This window comes from Meriones unguiculatus, chromosome 2 (assembly GCF_030254825.1).
Source record: "Meriones unguiculatus strain TT.TT164.6M chromosome 2, Bangor_MerUng_6.1, whole genome shotgun sequence".
Taxonomy (NCBI): Eukaryota; Metazoa; Chordata; class Mammalia; order Rodentia; family Muridae; genus Meriones; species Meriones unguiculatus.
This window is the reverse complement of record NC_083350.1, coordinates 9,807,816-9,824,386: the sequence shown is the minus strand read 5'-3', so window position 1 is coordinate 9,824,386 and position 16,571 is coordinate 9,807,816. Positions and strand designations below refer to the sequence as shown.

At 48.8% G+C, this 16,571-nt stretch overlaps 1 protein-coding gene across 2 annotated transcripts in view; it reads left to right on the top strand.

Annotated features, from left to right (window-relative positions):
• Positions 1-16,571, top strand: part of Pard6g (par-6 family cell polarity regulator gamma) — a 64,763-nt gene that overhangs the window by 27,740 nt on the left and 20,452 nt on the right. For both annotated transcript variants that reach the window (XM_021640040.2, XM_060377003.1), the window contains exon 2: positions 3,226-3,448. In XM_021640040.2, the coding sequence (XP_021495715.1) occupies positions 3,226-3,448 (223 nt within the window). The remainder of the gene's footprint in view (positions 1-3,225; positions 3,449-16,571) is intronic.

Genomic DNA, 16,571 nt, shown 5'->3' with positions numbered 1-16,571 from the left:
CACAGAGGGAAGGGTGTTCCTCAGGTGACTGTATAGTCGCGCATCCTGCCGAGGATACCCAAACAAGGCCTGGATGTGAGAGGAGTGCTCCCAGGGTTGCATTACTCATCTTACACTCTTCCGTGTCTTCAGTGGGAAGAGAGGGTGTATGCTCACAGGCTCGGGAGAAGCCAGCCGCACAGATGGGAAAAGGAGGCTGCCTGCTTTTAAAATGAAGGTGTCATGATATGTTTGGATAAACAAATCAGGTTGTGGGCTTTATCTCTTGTTACTTAGGGCTTTTCAAGCCCTCTGAATGAAGACCGATGTGCTCTACCCCAGCTACCCGCTGCTGGGGCATCTACCTGGGGCATCCTTTGTTAAGTGCCAAGAAGAAATAACATACTTCACTGAGTAATGGCAGCTGGGGTGAAAGTTTAATCTGCACCTCTGGCCCAGCAGAGACAAACAGAGCCCTTTGCTCTGCTGTTTCCAAGGCATTAGCCATTATAAATGTAACTAGCCAGACACTAATTCTGGGGCCATCCTTCTTCCCTACCCAGTGTGTGTGAGGGCCATACTCCTCCCCTTACTGTGGGGTAGGAGGGGACAGTAGGCTTCTGACTAGTCACTGAATGTAGCTTTTTGCCAGAATTTTGAATTGGTTTCTTCCTGGAGCTTTTTAAAATCACGAATTCCTGGGATATATCCCAAATCTGAGTTTCATAGGTGAATTTTGACACAAACCTCAGGGACTTTAGATGACTCATTCGTTATAATGTCCAGATGTTATAATGGCTATTCTCATGTAACATTAAGCATTTAATCCCTATGTACTTTAGAGCCCATTTATTTACCTCTTAATTATACTGAAGACTATTCTGAGCTAAGACTCTCAGGCCAGACTGGCCATGGCCATTCCTTGCAGCCCTCAAGAGGTGGCCCATATGCTGTGTGTGGGCTGTGGTCCTGTGGAGGTGAACATTAGCTTTGTGAGCATCACCATGGGCAAACAGGTCTGCAGAACAGAAGTTGGCCCTGGGCCTTTGTGTTTGCGGAACCACCAGTTACCGTCCACAGGTGGAGTGTTAATGCTCTTTTGAAAGAAAGCTGGTTCTTTTTTATTTTTCCCCTATTATTCCTTTATTTTTCTAATTTTCAAAAAGTATTTTTTGTTGTTTTACAGTTTCATATACGGCATTCTGATTACTCCTTCCAAACACCTCTCTTAACTCTCCTATTCTTTTCATGCCTTTACCTCCTTACCAGTCCCGTTCTAAGGTTGATGGCTTTGGGTTTGTTTGTTTTTTTTTTTTCCTTAGAACTTTATTTTTTTTATTTTTCATCAATTATACTTTATTCATTCTGCATCCCCCCATAAGCCCCTCCCTCCTCCCTTCCCAAGCTCACCCTCCCTCCTCCCTCTGCTTGCTTGCCACTCCCCAAGTCCACTAATAGGGGAGGTTCTCCTCTCCTTTCTGATCTTAGTCTATCAGTTCACATCAAAAGTGGCTGCATTGTCCTCTACTATGGCCTGGTAAGGCTGCTCCCCCCCAGGGGGAGGTGATCAAAGAGCAGGCCAATCAGATTATGTCAGAGGCAGTCCCTCTTCACATTACTATGTAACCCAATTGGACTCTGAACTGCCCTGGGCTACATCTGTACAGGGGTTCTGGGTTATCTCCAGAAGAAGAAAACAGGAAACAACCTAGGAACCTACCACAGAGGGCCTCTGAAAGCCTCTGCCCTACAGACTATCAAAGCAGATGCTGAGCCTGATGGGCAACTGTTGGGCAGAGTGAATGGAATTCTATGTAAGAACTGGGAAATAGTAAGAGCTGGAGAGGACAGGGTCTCCACAAGGAGAGCAACAGAACAAGAAAATTTGAACACAGGGAACTTCCCAGAGACTCATACTCCAACCAAGGACTATTCAAAATAGCTATTATTAACATGTTCAAGGAATTTAAGAAGGATATGGGTATATCCCTAAGGCTTTGGGTTTGTTTTGTGACCCATGAGTTTAAGCCAGGGCTGTCTGTGCAACCATTAGACTAGAACTGACCATTGAAACCTGGTGGGGTCACTATTGGGGTGCAGAACTAAAAAGACTTCCCCTCTCCCTGAATCTATCCATAGCAAATAGTTCAGCAGCGAGGAGTAAGGCCCCTTGAGCCCCACCCCTTCATCTTTGTCTGAATGTTGAAGGACCCATTCCTGTGCAGACCCAGGGCAGCATCTGCAACCACTGTGAGTTCATGACTGCGATGGCTGTGTCATGCCCAGAGATGGCATTTCACAGCCCCTCTCCCCATCTTCTGGCTCTTACACTCCTTCTGCATCTGTCCCACTTTCCACAGGGTTCTCTCTGAGCTTTAGAGAGGATGGTTTAAGTGTCTTATTTAGGGTCAACCACTCATAGGTCACTTATTGTCGGCACCTTGTGCAGCCATCAGCCTCCTGGTTTACCACCTCTCACTGGAAAGAGAACCTTCTCTGATTAAGGCTTACAGTAGTATTTGTGGCTATAAATATAAATAATTAGAAGGCAGCTCAGAGTGTTGTCAGTTTAGCTAACCATCAGTGTTCAATTCCCACTGTAGCCTTTTGTTTCCCCTGCCATGGGTTCTTACCCAGGTTTCAGTGCCCAGCGTGGATTCCCTCCTATGGCATAGTATTAAATCCAATTTTTAAAAAAAATCAGTTGGTTACCCCCTAACGGAAGTGCCACTATTGTGCAAGTGTCACATTTTTCCCAGAAGGTTGGTGTCATAGTTTGCAAGGTTCACAGTTAATGCCTCTTCCTCCCAGCAGCCTCCATAGCATCTTTATTTTGTCCCTCCTATGTGGATTCCAGCTTCAGATCTCTAACTTGTTGTGTTTACTTGAAGTTACTGTAGAAGCCAGGAAACTAATAAGAGGCCTTATGGGTGTTGCTTAAGGGAAGATAGCAGAATATAGGTAATTTGAAAGTAGATTCTGTGGGTAGAAAGGTTTAAGCAGGGAGGGGTTGGAAACATGGGGAGGAATAATCAGAACAAAGGGGATATTTTAAAAACACCATCTGAAAACCTGCTACTTTACTTTATATGTTTTAAATAGAATTAGACTTGCCCAGTCAACGAGACCGCAACATGGGCTGCACATGCCTCATGGGGACTTGGTCACCACATCGCTCCATGAACACATTGTACCTTCTTCTTGTTCTCTCCCCAGTATTCACTCACCTCCTCTCTTGCCTTGTAGTTTGGGGCTGAATTCCGAAGGTTCTCCTTGGACCGTCATAAGCCCGGGAAGTTTGAAGATTTCTACCAGCTGGTCGTGCACACGCACCACATCTCTAACACTGACGTGACCATTGGCTATGCTGATGTACACGGGGACCTGCTGCCCATCAACAATGACGACAACTTCTGCAAGGCGGTCTCAAGCGCAAACCCCTTGCTTCGAGTCTTCATCCAGAAGCGAGGTATGAGGAAGCTGTGCCACTCTGCTCACTCACTTAAGAAAGAGATGGAACTTCCAGCTCTGCTGCTCTGGGGCCCTGAGAGTCAGTCTTCTGGCTGTGGCAGTGGACTTTCAGATTAGTTCTCAGATCAATACTAATTTGTTTAAAGGTCTTAAAAGTAGCCACACTGCCTTTTCCACCTTAAATAGCATTGACCTCTGCCTTTTAAAGATGTAAGAAAATACTACAAATACTTTCAGTCTTTGATGAAGAATAAATAGTGCTTATATTTTTGGTACTTTGGCTAGAGGCAAGTAAATTCAGTGTTAACAAAGAGGCTTTTGTTAGGATCTTAAGAATTAAACTTGAGGGCCGTTTTAGTGTGTATTTTTCACATTTTCGTAAGACCAGGAGAAATATTAGCTTTAAATTATAACTTTGGTTAACTTTAACCTCTAAAATCCTAGCGTTGTTGTAAGCAAATACTGTTTTGTATTGAAATAAATTGCTGCCATAGGTAGGTTGGGCATTGAAGGTGGCGGTGGGCAGCGGTGGTTTTCTGTGAACCCATCCTGCCTGGCTCTCAGAAGTGCATGTCAGATTTTTTTTTTCTCATATGTAAGCTTAGCAGAGCCAGGACACAGGGCCACTTATGACCCCATCATTCAAGGGATCTGTAGCCGGGAACTTGTCTGTTTGCTAATATTTACTTGTAACCCTAAATCAACACTCACAGTGGTTTTCTGGTCACCAGAGAGCATGCACAGAGTGGAGAAGGTTAAACTGAGTCACTTGATGTGTACATTCCTGGCTAATAAGGACACCCAGCACAGCATTTCGTGCTGTCTAAGCTCCTACCAGCGTCCCCCTCCCGCACACTTGAGCTGGTGCTACCATGGTCGCTGTTGTTTTCTTTGTTGGTGATTTCACTCTGTAAAGTGGCCTCGAGCCCAGGGCTGAAGTGCTATATCCAATGTTCTCAGCTTGGGGGGTTGTGGTGTGCCTCGTGGAGATGTTATGTTGTGGAAGCTTCAATTAAGCCTACTGGCCACAAGGTCAGTGAATATTAAACACAGACCTTTAAACAGAAGCAAGGTGGTACAATACTGACTGGCTGTTGAAAGCATTATGATTGCAGTCTTGAGACAGCCTGAGCATATCTTTCTCCAGGGATCATGGCAGTGGCTTTCTTAATTCATTTTACAGAAAGAAAGAACTCTCAGTAAATGAGAGTTTATGTGAAAAGTCTGGATGAGCAAATTCATAGGGACAAAAAGTCGATTCAGGCTAGGAAGACACCTCAGGCAGTGAAGTGCCTTCCACATAAGCATGCAGTCTTGAGTTTGGATCCCCAGCACCCATGAAAAAAGCCAGGTATGGCAATGAGCCTGTGACCCCACTGCTGGGGTTGGGCAGAACAGGTGTATCTTGGGTTTCTATGGCTGTGATAAACACTATGATCAAAGGCAACATGGGGAAGATCCTTCAGCTTACAGTTCCACAGCACAGTAAGGACAGGAACTCAAACAGGCAGGAACAGGGAGGCAGGAGCTAATGCGGAGACTATGGGAGAACGCTGCTTGCTGGCTTGCTCCTCGGTTTGCTTGGTTATATACCCCAAGACCGCAGGCCCAGCAATGTGTCATTCACTGTGGGCTGGGCCCTCCATATCAACCACGAGTTTAAAAAATGAACCACAGGCCTGCCTACAGGCCCGTCCGGTATGGGCATTTCCTCATTGAGGTTGCCTCATCCCAAATGACTCCAGTTTTTCAGTTTGACAAAACAAACAAACAAAACAACCAGCCATCACAGGGCAGCCAGCCTAGCTGAACTGAAGCGCCTTGGGTCCGTGAGACACTTGTCTTTGAAAAATAAAGGTAGACAGTGATCGGGGAAAAACATACAATATCAGCCTCTGGCCTGAGCTTAAACATGCATGTGCACCTGCACACACCCACGCTAACAAGTCCACAAGGCACACATGCACATCACAGGGGTAAAAATGTTTCAGAATTGGAGGCCTCTGTGAATATGAAATCGTGTACTTTCATAAGTCACTTTCATGCACTGTATCACAGCAAAGCTGGGTACCAGGGCTAGCTGCTGACAGTAGTCACCAGACGCTCTTCTGCTCTAAGGTAGGCCTTTAGAAAAGGTCCTAGGGTTTTCTCCAGCCTTTGTTTTCACAATCCAGCCATACTCACTATGTGTGAACACTTTGACTCTTTTTTTTCCCCAAGGTATGGTATCATGGAGGCATCAGAAACTCTAGCCTGCAAATTTGAGTCATCCTGCCCAGAATACTTTGCCTTTTTAATTAACTTATTTGCTTGAAAGTTAAAAAAAAAAAAAAAATCATCTCTTCCCCAGATTGTCAGAAACTTCCTGGGTGTTTCTTTGGGTGTGAGCCATATCCCAAATGCGTGCTGAGCCCAGCTGTGACCCGTACCTCAGATATGAGCTGTGCCTGGCTGTGAGCCACACTTCAGGTATAAGCCATATCCAGTGTCGGTTACGGCCTGGTGTGATCTAGGCCTGGGTAGGAGTGGGTCCCCAGTGTGAGCCTGTCCAGGTAAAATGTTTGGCATTCTTCTAAGAAGGTGTTCTCAAGTATTCTCATGGCAGGGCTTACAGTACAGACAGGTCCAGGGTCCCCACTTGGAGGAAAAGGCTGCATCTGGGGTTCCGATAATGAGCCAGGACAACCTGCCATTTGTTTTACTGCGTCCTGGTCAGGGGGTGTTTTCTTGAGGACTACAACATAACCTTTCTGTCCATGGACGCCTGGGAAGGGCACATGGCAGGTCCCTGGTTTCAGTCCCATCGACTTCTTTCAGACTCTTTCTTCTGCATTTGTTGGCTTCTGCCACCATCTTTCCAGGGCAACTCTTAAAAATCCTGCTCTTCACGTTAACGCTCCACCCGTGTGAGTGAGGTCTGCAGCCGGCCCAGTACAAAGCCCTCAGAACGCACGGTTTGCATGCCTCAGTTGCAGCCGTGGTGACTTTCAGTGACTCATTTTTCTAGTCACCTGCTTTTCCCTCCCACCCAAGTGCAGAAACACTTGGGAAGCTGCTGGTGGTGCCAGAACAGAGGACTGAGGCCATAGAGATGCTCACAGTGTACCCTGCCTCTAGCAGAATAACCAGGAAATACAAAAACTAGCATCTTTACCACTAATTCATCCTATGAACCCTTCAACCCCCGAGATGCCCATGATCTTGTTTGCCCCCAGGCCCTGCCCAAGACAAAGTGGGCTAGGGTGGAGAGGGAAGGGGTTCCCAAACAAGCATACGTGTTGTACCTGTGCGCGTGTGGTTCTAAGCTCCTCTGAGCACTTTGGGTCCTTAGAACAAGCAAAGCACATTTGCAAACACCTAGATTAGCAGAGATTGTGTGAGGTTACATTTGTTTGCGTTTCATTTAAATTGAGTTGCTGTGAGAATAACAAGGAATGTTCTTCAAAGTAAGTGGAACAGTTGTGACTTTGGTTTCAAACCCTTGCAGAGCCTTAAAGTAAAGCATAAGGACTCTGCTGCCGGTGTTTCTCCTGGATTCTCATAGATTGCCTCTTGGTAGGAGGGTTACTTAGCAGGAAACCTCAGTGAACGGCCAGAACTCCCCGAGTTACACCTTCCTCAGAGGCCGCCTGGTGCCACTTCTAAGATCCACTGTGCTGCGCTAGCCCCACTGTATCACTCTGTCCCCGTGCTTACAGGGACAGGCGTGGAGCTGGCTCATACCCCCCATGCAGCATGTGACCTTCAGTACTGCCATGGTTCCCAGAAGCCTCCGTGTTTGGGAGATTTCCTTTCTCTACCTTTTTTTTAATGTTCATTTTTTGTTTTGTTTTGCTTTTGTAAAAGCAAAAGGTCTCTCACTACACTACCGTGGGAACAGGGAGAAAACAACAGGCCTGCGGCCCTGGCTCAGAGTAGGCGTGAGGAGAATGTGCTGAGGCAGCTTGTGAAAAGCCACACACCAGAGGCACCCACCACCCAGAGGAACGTGGCTGCCTGGGAACCCACTCACAGACACCCATAAGCCTCAGCTGTGTCTGCCCTGTCCTGTGTCCTTCCCATCCAGCTTGTCTGTGAGAAGCATAGTCTCTAGCAGCCCCAGCAGGAACCTGATGTGCAAATGGTGAGATTTCACACTCACTGAACGGATGCTTTTTTCCTAGTCAGAGCTGCTTTTCACACGGTCAGCCCTAGTGTGTCTATGATTTGGTTTTCTTGTTTTCTGAATGTAATGTGTCAGAAATGCACCGATCATGAAATGCTTCATAAAATGTTCTTTAAGAGTTTTCTGATTATAGCATATTTGTGTAAAGAAATTCAGGTGATGTGGAGTAATCCCTTGCCCCTAGACAACATTTAGCGGTTGGCAAAATTATTGTAGACCTTGGATATGGTGTCATATAAACAGGTTGTTGTATCCATGCCATGGAGATGGCTTTGGCCTGGCATTGTATCTTTTGTCTCTTTGCAGCTGTGTAGATGAGCATCACCGTGTCATGATGAACATAGGTGCCACCAGCATCTTTGCAACTGATTTTTCCAGTTTTCTCATTCTAAGTTATGTTGGGCAACTTTATAGGGCTGGAAGTTTCTCTCTTGGGATAAACAAATGAAAATAATCTTGCTGGATCAGATTAAGTTAGCAAGGGTGTGTAACTCCAGTGTCCCTGTCCTCAGTAGGACAGGGAGAATGTGCGTGATCTTTGGAGCATCTTTGAACATAGCTACGCCCTGTGGAAACTTGTGGCCTTTAAATTTGTCTTGTCATGATAAAAGCCAACCTTCCTGCCAGAGTGACTGGAACTACGCACATGGTGGCCGATCCTGGACTTCTGCGAACCCTGGGATCCTTCCTTCCCCGGCACCTGGTGTTTATTTCCATTTATGTTCCTCTTGGCCTCACCTTTGTCAGTCTGTAAAGTCTGCCCTTTTGTCATATGTCATCTGGCAGTGTGGATTCAGCTCGTGTGAGCAGTTCACATGATGCAGGAATTAATTTGCTGTCACTTGAACCAGTATTACTGGAAGGCTAAAAACTATCATCTTGTTTCTTCTCTCTGCCCTCAGAATCACTCGCCGGGTGGCAGCAAATAGACTTATATTATAAATTTAGGCTGATGACAACCTGGAGTCAAAGTGATTGGTTTTCAGACCTATTTCAGAAATAAGACAAGATGTCTTTGAAATAACTTTTGAAATACAAAAATAGTCTAATGGGTAATCTAAGAGGGCCGTGCTCCTCCGCTTCCAGAGTAAGCGAGGGCCACGTCATGTGAGCTATTGGCTATTTTAGATATGAGGAATTCTTCAGCCAGCTATAGTGGCTTCTGGGTAAACCTGCACCCTGTCTGCACCACTCAGAGGCTGCTCAGCGAATGTTAATACTACCAGTGGCGAGCTATCTCAGATGTGCAAAGTGGAGCGTTCCCCCTGTCTCCCCCAAAGCTTGGTAGTCTCTCCTGGGTAGTGATGAGCCAAGATGGCATCATCTCTCGCAGCACAGGTCTCCACTGTTGGGGACCGCGTGCTGAATTAAAACGGGCAGTGTGGTTTCAGTCACTGTGGGGGTGTGGGGAAAATCAAGCACACTGCCTTGCATTTCTGCGCCACCTGAAGCATGGATGCCTGAATAGGGCTTCCTGAGAGGCCGTCAGAGGCTGCTTATACAGAGGAGTCCAGTGGAGGTGAGCAGGAGCAGGCCTATAAGCTGGGAGCGGACCTCCCCACAAGGCATGCACACTGTGCTGTCCAAAGGTCTCCAGTGGGCACTCCAGAGCTGACCATGTGGTCTGACAGTGCAGGGGTTCCCCAAGCAGACCTGCCGTGGACCCCACTTCGAAAGGCCCTCCCTCCTTCACATCTGGAATGTGAATGCATGAGCTTGAGTTGGTAAGGTCTGGCAGAAACTCTTTGTGCTGGCGGGAATAAGTGAAAATTCAGCATGCCTCCCTCCACCCACAGTAGGCCTTTGCTCGGCCAGGGTGACTGATCTTTCCTGGGTCTGTGGCCACAGGGCTTTGCTGGGGTTATTTGCTTCAGAGATCTCTCAAAAGTTGCTGTCTTTTTTTTTTTGTCCCCTTTGACCTACATGTTGGCCCCTAAGTCAGCCAGCTCAAACTTTATACCATAAAATCTCGAGCCCCCCACTATAAATTAATTAATTAATTAATTAATTAAGAAATTAAAAAGCCCAGGGCATAGGCCACCATCATCACCATGGCAAAGCTGCCGCTTCTTACTCCCGTGTTTACACCCCCATCAGCAGCCCTCCTGTGGGCTTGTCATGCCCGCTGCATTAATGCCTGCATCTCTGAGGGGTGGTCCAGGTAGCTCCTCAGTTACAAGGCTTCCTGTCTTGTTAGGGACCCACTGTGCTGACTCTGCTGCCTCCTAGGGATACAAGGTTAGGTCAAGACTCCTGCCCCTGAGTGGCCTGCAGCACTTTCTCCAGGTGGCAGGTGCTGTGCTCAGGATGAGCAGGGCCTGTGTGAAGGAAGGCAGGGAAAGAAGGCTACAGCGTCAGACCAGGCCTGGAGGCTTTGTAAGGAGGCAGTGCCCATGTCATTGGAGACTGGACTATGGAGTGAGAACAGGGCCATCTGGGACAGAAACAAGTCATGCAGAATGTCGGGGAGGGAAATGAGGTAAAGGTCAGCTTAGAGGTGCTAGCAGAAGTGTGCATTTGGGAAAGCAGGGTAGGGATGCTGGGAGCCACAATGTCCATGAGTGCCTGCAAACGGTAGGTGCTCACTGAGGAGCTGGTTGGAGCCCTGGGGAAAAGCTCATCTCCACAGTAGGCTTCAGAGAGAGTAGAGTGAGAGAGTCCAACAACAGGTCAGTGGGTGGGCGGACCAGCTCTCCAGGGAAACCTGCACCTGAAGTACCTTGAATTGGGACATCTGAAACATGATCACAGTGACTACTTGAAGTAAGACATCATGGGCAGCCATTGATCTTACTCTGTGTTCTGTTGAGCATCTGTGGCATCTTTGTCAGAGGAAGGACCGAATCCTCATGGGGCACAGTTCTCACTCTCCACCACAGGCACCCTGCTTGCTGTTAGTCTGCCAAACTCCAGAGCCATTCACATACCAAGTTGCTGGTGATTCTGAATCCAAAGCCAAAACTGCTTGAGGGAGAGTTGGGTAGGTGTTGGTTCCATAGTCAGTCCCTAGGAGAAGAGACAGACACTCTCCCTAGTCTGTATTCCACTCTACTCAGAGGGCTTACGGTGTCAGAGAGATGCCCTGGTCAGATGGTAGCCAAGGAGCTGCAAGTCAGTGGGCGCAGCCAGGCCCTTGCACAGCTCGCCCTGCAGTCTCATCAGAGAGGAGGGAGGTCATAAGAAGCCACCAGGAACAGGGGACGTACTTAAGTTGTAACCTTAGCCCTTCTGATGCTGAGCTTGAAGCACTGAGTGTTTGCTTGCCTTTTCCTTCTTTTCCTTGTGTCCGTTCCCAGGCTCTAGCAGTCTTCTAGCATCGTGGACAGTCTTCCCACACTCTTCCTGGCTCTGCTTCTCTCAATTCTCCAAGGATAGTCCTAGACCCCAGCTAAACTGGCCTGGTCACACTGTCGCTTCTTTCTCCTGTTACCACGAAGTTCATGCCCAATGGCAGTTAACACAGCCTCAGCTGCCTCCCTCAAGAGAATTCACTGAGCAAATCCCAGTTAAAGTGTCACTCCGAGCTTCCACAGGGCCCTCAGGTTACCTTGCCTCAGTTTCTCTGTCCCATCTGTGTCATCCCCGACTCATTCTCCCCAACAGCTGTCACCTTCCAGAATTCTCCTCTCTAAGAATTCTGACTTCATGATCCCTCCGAACTCATTCCCCATATGTGTCCTTATGTAATCTGCATTCACCCCAAATCTCAGCCCCAGGAATCTTCGGACATAGTCTGTGGCCCAACTTCTCTGTGACTCAGCAATTGGGGATTCTAAACTGTCACCTGAGCGCATTCAGAACCCTTACTTCTATGCATTACGGTAGAGAGTTCATGGCAGGCCTGATTTACTTCTCCTGGTTTAGAGCCCAGAGATGTAAAACTTTCCACCGTGAACTCCTTTTTTCCAGCAACATAAGGGAGGGTTGGATTTCCTCTCACACAGCACTTTTCTCTTCCTGTTTTGCCTGTCTCTCTGCACTTCCCACCTCTCCCGTGGGAAAGCAGTTCAGCACGGGGGTCAGCACCTGTGTGCCAGTGCTCCTCTCCAGCCATGCTCCTGCAGTCGGCAAACACGCACAGAGGGTCGGCGTGAGGGCTCCCACCGAGCTCGGAGCTGTTTATGCCAGCGCTGTTTTTATGTGGCAGTGATCTGGGGTGTGCTCACCCTGGCTGTGTCCAGCCCCACTTCAGTTCCCCTGCAGGGAGCCAGCTACACAGGTATAAGTGAGTAAGGACTGAAGGTAGACTTTATGAAACCGTAAAGGATAGCAATAACGCTAGTGGTATTGATTTGCTTTTTATAAACTGTATTGTAGATTTAACAGCTATTTCCAGAGGCGTGTTTTTCGGTGGCATTCAGCATGCCCACACTGTTAGGTGAGCATCTCCACCCACTGCAGCACTTTCTGGTCTTTGGTACCTAAAGATTCAGATTCCTATAAAACATCAGTGGAGAGCTTTTATCATTGATATCCATCTGTGGCCTTTTCGGATACTCTGGGTCGAAGAAAGGCAAGGAATTACATTTCTTTTCTTTCCAAAAAGCAAATCACTTGAGAAAAAAATTATCTCATGCTAAAGAGTTCCTCAGGGCCCTGGGCCGTTGCCCCGTGACTGTGGCCACCTTACCCACGTGTCTTGTCCCTGGCTCCCGTGCACAGACACTGCATGGGGGAGGCGTAGGAAAGATGGCGGTAGTACCTCTGATTTGACTAGAGTTCACAGTCAAAAGCCAGGAGGGTGCTTCCCAGCTCATGCCAGGACATGCAGAGCGCTAACTACTCTATCATCTCCCGGGGCCTTTATGAACCAGAAAAACATCCTCTCTCGTAGGAAGTGAGTTCTGGAGAGTTCAGTATTCCACACTGAGTTTGCGAGCAGCAGGGCCCAGAAGTGACAGCATTAACATTACTGCTCCAGAAATATCTGCAAGGTCCATCCCTCAATATCATTCTCCTCCCTCCCAGATGGGAGTGAGGGGAAGAACACAGCCAGATTACAGGTCCGGGGCTCCAGGTGTGTCCCGCATCCAGGTTTGCGATTCTTGGAGCTGGGAGCTGGGACCCTGCCAGCGGGGAGGCCATGTTCAGAGACTAACCAGAAAATACCCTTAGTTGTGGGAATGGGTACAAGATCCCCTCTGTAAGATGCACTGCAGCAATTGCCATCTCTCCATCAGCCAGGATGCCCCCCCCCCCCGCTGCCATACTAGGATAGAAGTCAAGTTTGTGCTTGCAAGGGGGTGCTCCACCAGTGAGCCAAATCCCCAGCTGTCAGGATTGTTAATAATCCCTTGAAGATCAGATGGAAACATTTGTGCAGTTATACTGGCTTTGCCTAGAACCATGTGAAGCACATGCCCCTAGTGTTCAGGATACCTGCTGGCACACATTTAGGCACAAACGACAGTGCTTAGGCTCAAGGCTCAGATGGCTGGGATGAACGTGCTGGAAAACAAACCCAAACTTGAAGCGAGTCTTCCTGATGTCAGTTCCCACAGCAAACAGCTCTTCTACCCTTGATGTCTGGTGTCTACGCCTATGCACACCTGCACTTTGGATCGCACATGATCGCCAAGCCTCCTGCTAGTGAGAGTCACAGAACTGTGAGGTTTCCAGAAGGTTCTCCTATTTCCAGCCAGCCTTCCTGTTTCCGGGAGGGAGCTGGGACCTAGTGAGGCTGTGTAATGGCCTCCATCCCCCGGCGAATGTGACGGTACTGGACACTGGCATTTGTAGATTTGGCTTTTCACAGACCAAAGTCCAAATGCTTTAAGGGTCTATAGAGCGTATTGCTTGAGCACAGACCAAAGACCCCGCAGAACTCTTGTCCCTGAGCTCCCCGCACTCACCTCCCGTGGCGGAAGCTCGAGTGGAGGCTGCTGTCCACACACTTCAGGATGGAGCTGGGTCTTTTAAATAATGGTGTGTTCTCATCTCTTCTCAGCCGGACAAGGTTTTCCTCCATCTTCGAAGCTCAAAAAACCATATACAGGAGGGGGGCGGGGAAGCAGACAGGAAGTGCCATCATGGAAGGAGAGTTCACATGTATAGTGCACAACAGGGCCACTTCTTGGACTGTGCTAAGGCAAGAGAGGAGACGGTGTGGACAGGGGTCTCAGTCCGCAGCCCACTTGCAGGGATGTGCGCAGCATGAGCACTAGGCCAGAGAGCCAGCCTGTCATCCAGGCCAGTGGCGTAGAAAGATTTCCCTGTGCCTGTCCCCAGCTCTTCCAGGAAGATGCTCTTTCCTCCGACGAGCCCCCAGCTAGAGTCATGTCCAGCAGCTTCTGTGTAAGTCTTAGGGAGGAGACCAGTGCAACACAAGGAGGTAAGAGATTTGTTAGTAATCGCGATCCTCTGGATTTGCCAAGGGAATCCTTGGAATAAGCTTTCATAGACCTTCTTTCCTGCAAGGAGGCATGTCTCACACTAAAAATACATGTGCTTCACTCTGTCTAACTGTTCAGTGTCTATCCAGGCAATGCTTCAAACTCCTTTCCCACCCCCATACTGTGTGGCTGTTTTTCAGAATAACCCAGGAGGGTTAAAGACCTCAAGACACATGGGAGGCCCACAGGTGGAGGTGCTTCAGAAATCCTAGCCAATGAAAACGGGCACGCAGTTACTGATTGTTGTTTTAGGCACAAGGGAGTAGGGGTGGCAGTGAGCCCTGCCTCTTGCACATGGATGAGGTTTGTAGTACAGCCAGGACCTAGGAGAGTACCAAGGACTCCTTGCTTCCAGGAGGAGCCAGAACCCTTCCCTGCGGCTTCAAACACACTGCCGGCAGTGGGGCTCCCGCCTACCTTCTCCTTGACTGCAGGGTTTCCCCACCCATAGTCTTTCTCAGAAGTGGAATTACTCTTTTTACAGGGGTCAAAGCTGAGTTGCAGAGGCCATGAGACTTTCTAGAGACACACAGCTTCAGCTGATGAGCCAGGATGGTGCCTGAGTCTGCCCCTGAAGTCGCCATTCCCTCCACATCCTCTCGATGCTGGGCTGACAATGTGGGCAAAGGAGGCCTGGTGCTTAGAATTTCACTGGACCAGATGTCCATGGGCTGTACAATGCCCTTGGTGACAGTCTCCATAAGAGACAGACATACACGTATGTCCATCCCTGCAGGCTGCCACTCAGGACCCTTATCCCCTGGGTTCCCACACCTGGCTCTGGACTGTCACCCTGTACTGGACCTCCTTGAACAGCAGGAAGAAGGCTTAATCAGGAATTAAAACCCGGGTCTTTACAAAATTAAGTGGCAAACACAAGGCATTCTACCCTCCAACAGGAGGAAGAACCGGGTGCACATCCACATGGCTCTTGCTTGTGTAAAGAAGCTCTGCAACAGCCCCTGGACTGGGAAACACCCCCGCCTGGGGGGGTTGGCCAAGGCTAGGGAGGGGTATCCTTATTCTGGGTTTCTTTTAGGGGTGATGAAAACACTCTGGAATTAGGCTGTGGTGGTAACTGTGCAACTCTGAATTGCTGCAAGCCACAGAACTATACGACTTAAACAAGCGAAGCTTGTGAACAAACCATGCTATAACTCCGTGACATTACACTCTGGCCATCTCCACATGCTCTGTCAGCAGTCTTCGGTCTGAGTTTTCGGCCACTGGGGTTTCAATTTACTCTCTTCCTCCTGGGAGAGGTCTGGTCTGATGAGAGAAGAGCCTGTGAGTGAAGGGCCTTCAAGAGGCCGCACTTAGTCCCTCATGAGGTGGGGGAGGGGAGGGTAATCTGTGAGCCAGTGAGGCGTGGTTGCAAAGTGCCACCTGGAGTGGTCCCAGTGACCCCCAAAGTGAGTTTCTGATGTGGCACTGGGTGGATAATTGAAGGCCCTAAAAGTTGACACTCTTCTTGAAAGAGAGAAAGGAGAGGCACAGTTGTCCCATGTCCCAACATGTCCCACTGGATCCTTAAAAAACCAGACAGTCTGCTGCTGTCACCTGTGTAGCAGGACCTGCTGTCCAGTCTATCTTGCTGTCACCTTATAGGAGGAGATCAGGCCCTCGCTGAGGATGTGCAGGGCCTGGTGGCCTTATTCTCTGAGATCTTGGCACTCCTCATTCCTTTGTGAGACTTCTGCAGTCTGTCTGGACTGGTGACTGCACAAAGCCCTGGGAATTACTGAAAGAGGTTTGCCCTAAATATGGGCTTTTCTGCCAACAGTTATTTTCAGTTTTTTCGATTATGGTTGTGCTCTCTGGTAACCACCGCAGTATCTCATAAATACACACTGAATCACAGCCGAGCAGCGGAGCCAGCCCTGGGGTGGAGACAGCATGGGGATGGCCTGGAGACTGTCTTCTGCCCGCAGCCTGGGAGTGTGGGGTCAGGCAGTTCACGGAGCTGGCCAGGGCCAGGTGGTCCCCAGGAGCTATATACTGGCCACAGTTCTTTCTCATGCACTTTCTGTTCTCACTTGAAGTTTCGGGGGATGCATGGTGAACCTAGCATCCCAGACTGCATGGCTACATTCTACCCTGATCCTCCTGGCCTGTTACCCGCTGTGCTGTGCCCGGGAAACTTAGGAAGGCCATTGGCCAAGGCCCTGCCTGCCTCTTGTATCTCTACAAGAAATGCAAGACCCCTGTTTCCTTTATTTCTCCTCCATGGTGAACATTCAAGGAACAGGAGGAGGCAACCATTGTTTGGCAAACTGAGAGTGGGAAGAGGGTAAAGCTCTCGCTGATGCTTCCTGTACATGGGAAAGGCAAGTTGGAGAATGGGCAGGTGTCGCTCAAGGCCTAGGACAGGAATCTGGGGAGGCAGGTTCGCATGAGGAGGTACCTAGCTCTCAGAAATTTGCTTTCAGTTGACCTCTTAGTTGTGAGTTACAAATGAAGAGGAGTGGGGAGAGTTCTGGTTGGAAGAAGCACAAAATCTGGAATCCAAATCCCCATTCCCCAGACAGCCACATGGGTACAGTATGCAAACCTGAGCACTGGAC